We start from the raw sequence: 5704 nt of genomic DNA on the forward strand, positions 1-5704 counted from the left end.
GGTTTGTTCCGGGGTGGGGGGGGGGTGTTGTTTTTTGTTTGCATATCTGGGATGGACATTTATGGTAAATTTCCTTTAATTCAGTGCTAAGAAGTCTGCTTTTCAAGTTCAAATTTCAATTCAGAATTCTATTTACATAAATATTCAAAAGCCTAACAAATGTATATATGCATTAAAATTAAGTGTTAAGCTGTGACTATATACACTCACACTTACAGCCTGAAGGACGTGATTTCTCAGATATGCCTTTATAGCTGGTGCTCATGTATAAATGTGGTGTTGCTCCCAGCTGGTGCCTGCTGGGCTGGAGTGAAGTTTGCTAGGGGAATAACCTTAACTGGATCTTCACTGGTACATTGTCTTTCACAGGTATTGTAGAACTGGGGCCTTGGCCCACCTTGGCCCTTATCAATGTCATCCTTGGGAATAGGCCTGCCAAGCGTGTATCTTCCTTCAGGTCTGGTTCCTTGACCCCATCCTTGCTGGAATCCAAATGATGGCAAAGGAGGGTTGGATTGTTGGTACTGTGTCAAAGAAGGTGGCATCCAGCAGTTGTCAGAATGGCCTAAAATAAGACACTCCTGAGTGCAGGTTTCAGAGGCTTCAGCTAGGGCTTTTTGCAGATTTACTTCAATAGCTAGGAGGGGAAAAAAACAAACAAGATTAGCTAGCATTTTAAAGATGGTGCTGAGAACAAAAATAAGGCCTCATCTTTAAATAGTTATGTACAGTTAAGTAGGGACAATAGTAGTGGGTAGCAGTACATCATGGGTAGCAGTCTACAATATACATAAATACTTAGCTCATATAAAAAATAGTTATTTTATTCATATATTAAAGTCCTCATATGTTTCTACATAGCATTCCATAAATAAAATTACTTCAATAAAAAACAGCCTATCAACAGTATGAGAATCCTCAATACTACCATTCTTTAACATTTTAAAAATAGAATTGTCCTGAACAGAATATGCAGGAGGCAAGGATTTTTGTGGGTGACACCTTTTATTGGACCAACTGCATGGGAACCATTCCCAACCATATAGTTGATCCAATAAAAGATATTAACCACAAAAATCCTTGCATCTCACATATTCCCTGGACCATTATGGCTATACCATCAGTCCAGCACTATTTGAAAGGAATAGAATATGCCTGTTAAATTGGGCCTTTTTTGGAACACTCTTTGAAAGTTTAATAGTTTTTTTAAAAAGGTTACGTTAATTTGGACACACTGTCACTTGGATTCAAAGTTCTGCTTCAGAGTTGCAAGAATGAAAGACCCTGTAACAACAATTTTAAAGGGAATTGATTTCTCTGTGCCTTCTTGATTGGAAACCTTGACAAATCAGAAGGTAATAGCAATAGAATCTGTAGTCCTCTGTCAAGTAAAGTGTAAATGTAGCAAATGTTGTTTACTTGGAAAAAAGGTTTATAGAAATTTTACATTGTACAAAGACAGGGCAAATTACTAAATTTGAAAGACAGAGTTTTACAATGCACCAAGCAATTCTGAACTGGCTGCACTGAAAGGAGGTTGACCTTCTGTAGACTAGAACTTTTAATTATTAAGTTTGACCCAACCATGAATTCTCTGAAACTATTTTTTGAATATGCATATTTTGTTTTCTATTTTGTTGCAAACATTATTCAGAAGAACTGAAGAGTGTTGAAAGCAAGATTTCATTGTGTTGCATAACACTGAATATGAGGAATTCATATAGCACTTAAAGAAGTATAGCTTTTGTTTTGTTTGATTTGTTTAACTAAGTCTTAACAAAAAAAAGCTTTACAATTGGGTTCTCTCTATAATACGCATTTATCAAACATGCAACAACTAACCTCTAGAACTATTGTAATGCAGTTTCTGAGTAAGACACTTAAATTCTATTTAGTTTTATATAAAAAGATACTGCACTGCTGATCTGGACATTTTTGAAAGTATGAGTTAAAATCTAATTATGAGTAAAATGTACAACATTTTGTAAAATAAGAACCCATGCAAAGTCTGTGTACATACATGGTTGTCAATTTCAATTACAGACAAATAGCATTTAGCATGCTTTTTGTCAGAATACCACTGATCAATAGGAAAATGCCTCACAAATTATACCTTCAATATCAGGAATCTCTGTTTAAAACTTGCAAATTCTCTGATTTAAAAAAAATAGTTAATTCTCTGATTAAAAGCCCCAAACCTACATTTTTATATGATTAAAATGAAACACCACTATATATACAGGTATCAGCTGAACACAATTTTTTACTGACATATTTACAATTTTAAAGCAATTTGGAAGCCTAATAGTGCCTCAATAACTATAATAAATACATTATAAATACCTATACATTTTGGCATTTGATTTTGGGTTTTTTATCATGAAAAATCAGGGCTCCTCCTGCCCACTTTGCTGACCAGGACAAGGGTCCAGCTGCAGCTGCCCCTCCACCCCCAATGGTCTGTGGCGCTGAGCAGCCCTGCCCATGCCATTGCTCCTCACTCCTCACCCACAACCTCCTTGGCCTTGCTGGTACCCCTCACTCTTCACCCACAGCTCCCTGCCCCTGCAGGAGAGGACCCCAAGCTGCCAGGGCTATGGGGCCAGGGACACAGGTCCATAGCCCCCTGCCCTCCCCGCAGCAGCATCCTAGCCCAGGTTGCCACCCACAAGAGGCAGTGGCTTCTGAAGCGCAGCAGAATGTGGAGCCCAGTTCCCCCTCCATGGGCAGCATGGTGAAAACAGAACTTTTGGGGGTGGGAGGGAGCTGATGAAGGCTGTCTCCTGTGGCTCAGGGCTCCCTGCCCTGGTGCCCTCTCCCCAGGGCCTCCACAGCCCAGTGGACAGCACCTGGTATAGCAGTGCAGAGTGGGGCTGGGCAGGAAAGCTTGTTGGAGGGCAGCAGAGCAGGGAACCTCAAGCTTGCAGTGGGCAGCCCACACCCACCCCACACATGTACTGGCAAGAAGAAAGCTTCTGTGGTTGTGAGCCCCCTCCATTGAGGGGCTTCCAGCTGCCAGGGTGCCCCATGCAGCTCCAGGCCTGGGGAAATGAAGCTGTTGTAATCTCCCCAGCCTCAGAGTTGCATGAAATTCCTAGGGATGGGAGATTGTGGCTGCAATGATCCCCCTGCCTTGGGGGTTTCATGCAGCCCGAAGGTAGCTGTGCCCCAGCAGCTGCCAGGACCCAGAGCTGGCACCCACCATCCAGAGTTGTGGGACTCTGGGTCCCTATGCCACTGGGACTCAGAGTCAGCAGCTGCTGGGGATGAGAGTACCCTCAGCTGTGGGACTCCCAGTCCTGGCTGAGCACACTGCAAACTGTGGCTTGGAGCCCTACCAACTGACAGGTCTCCCAGCCACAGGGGAGACACTGCTACATGTGCAAATGAAAGCTCAATATGAACCAGCTATAAAGTTAGTACACATTTTTTAGGTCTAACTTTATAGTTGGTTGGAGCTTTTTATTGTGTGATAGGTACTTTGCACGTGTAGCTGATCACAGGTTAATTGTACAATTAACCAGTTAACTGCTTGATACCTGTAACATGTAAAGGGGGCCTTGGGCTCAGGATTAGTCCAGGTATGATACATCCAAAAGCACGTGTCTTGTAGTGAAATATGTGATTGCTCATAAAAATAGTTTTGTTCTAATAGATTGGTCAGCTCGGCAGCTCTCTAGTCAAAATTTGTTTGAATTTAATCCTGGCAATGATTTGGCACTTCACGGCTCAAATACTAATCCAGTTATGATGGATAAAGAACCAGATGGATAGCACTAGGCATAAATATAGGAATCATTCACTGAAGTGTTAAAGTTCCGGCAGAACAGTTATTACAGATGGACTATTCTTAGCTTTCCACTAGGTAAAGGTAGCACTTATTAGCCACAGCCACTAAAATATATAATCAACTTACTTTACTTTATGTAAAGTACTTACATAAGTAAGTTCTTTATTAAGACTGGATAAATTTTCCTTCCCATTTGCACTTCTGTAAATTGGAGTAAATCCATTGACTCATGTATGCCAATGACATCAATGTAGTCAATCTTGTTTTATACTAATATAAATGCAAATATAATTTGACCATTTTCAACACTTTTGGCATTCTTCATGTGTGTGGTTAGTTTCTGGTATATGACTTTTTATTATTTTAACTCTATAGTCACGTGTGCACATGTGCAAGTACACACACATAAGAGTATTTATTTGAAGACATGCAACTGTCTAGAATGTCAGGCTGTATACAACAGATGAAACAGTCCTTAAATATCAGCAAGCAAACAAGGAAAAGAAAACTGTAGAATGGCAGACAAGAGTGTTTGCCAGTAAAGATATAAATATTAATCTGAAGCAATTGCAGGACTACAGGACGATATATGAAATGTCCTCTACAACCATTTTGGCAAATCATGTAGGAGTTATCTTGATGACTTTTTTTTGCTATTTTCTAAGGAGGTTTGGAACACCCGAGCTCTGTCTGTGCAGGGCCTTTATGTGATAAACTCTTTGTGGCACGGACAAAATCTACCTTTATACTGGTTCAAACTTGTTCTCGATCTAGTACTTAGAAATTGTACCCATTATAAGGCAATGAATTAGTACTATTAACAATGTGTTTAATATATTAATATTACACAGGGTTAGCATTATCTCCACTGACCATCTCTGAAGGAACAAACAGAAAGTAAAATACATTAAGTAAACACACAAAATCTCATCTGACAGTATCTGCCTTTTAGCATAAATTTACTTACCAATATAGTCAATTTATTGTTTTAAAAAATACACAGTGTAATTTTAAGAATAAAAAATACTCAACTACTGGTCTTGCTTCAAAGGAACTGAATATCTGAAAGCAGAAATGTTTTTAAACTAAGCTGCCCGTGTATAGGACCTACCATGAGTGGATTTCTGAAACAGACATACTCAGGAGATGAAGCTTTATTACAGAAAAAAACTAAATTACTTGAGGAACAACTATAGTGTGACTCAGGAAAGGTCTCTGATAGCTGCATTCAAAAAAATGTTGGCAAAACAACTGATGTGTACTAATACAATGCGCTAGCCAGAATAATTGGGATGCAAAATCATTTATGATTGGTAAGATATAAAAAAAAAAGATAGGAGTATGAAATATTGTGTTTTTAGCAAACTGAAATAAAAGCATAATTAATTAGCTGTTGACTGAATTTAACATAAAATGTAGGGAATATTCTCCATGAATATTCACCAGGCACCATTTTTTGTACCTTCTCTTCCCAGGCAGTGTAATGTATCTGCATCTTTCCATAACTAATTCATTCTCCTTTCAACTCCTGTTTTATTGTTCTGTCATTTTGTTGAGCCTTCCTTTACGAGAGTACAGCACTGGCACATCATTGATGTCTAAACTTGGCTTTAAATATAAATTATTATCATATGTTTCTCTATTAACTGGGAGTGAAATATTCTAACAATGGTACCAATAGGTAACATAGGCCAGGTACAGAAATCACACTTGTTGCACAGTAGGCATGCAGAAAGCACTCTACAGCCATAACCAAACAGATGGTCAGGACACATAGAGCACTATAAAAACGATGGATCCCACTCTGAGATAACCCTGGAATGTGACCTGCTGGCTCACAGTAGGTCATATTCCATTGACATCCCATGGATCATTGGAGCACAACACTATCCCCCCTTCCCCCCCCCCCCCCCC

General features: G+C 39.5%; 1 protein-coding gene across 2 annotated transcripts in view; it reads right to left on the bottom strand.

The window, feature by feature from the left end:
* Window positions 1–7: 7 nt before the first annotated feature.
* The window catches only part of PCDH11X (protocadherin 11 X-linked), a 1731112-nt gene continuing 1725415 nt past the window's right edge, over window positions 8–5704 (bottom strand). For both annotated transcript variants that reach the window (XM_019521370.1, XM_019521369.1), the window contains one exon: window positions 8–637. In XM_019521370.1, coding sequence (XP_019376915.1) covers window positions 249–637 — 389 coding nt within the window. In that variant the 3' untranslated portion in view covers window positions 8–248. The remainder of the gene's footprint in view (window positions 638–5704) is intronic.

The sequence above is a fragment of the Gavialis gangeticus genome, unplaced genomic scaffold, assembly GCF_001723915.1.
Source record: "Gavialis gangeticus isolate Ggan-Ray unplaced genomic scaffold, GavGan_comp1, whole genome shotgun sequence".
NCBI classification, from domain to species: Eukaryota; Metazoa; Chordata; order Crocodylia; family Gavialidae; genus Gavialis; species Gavialis gangeticus.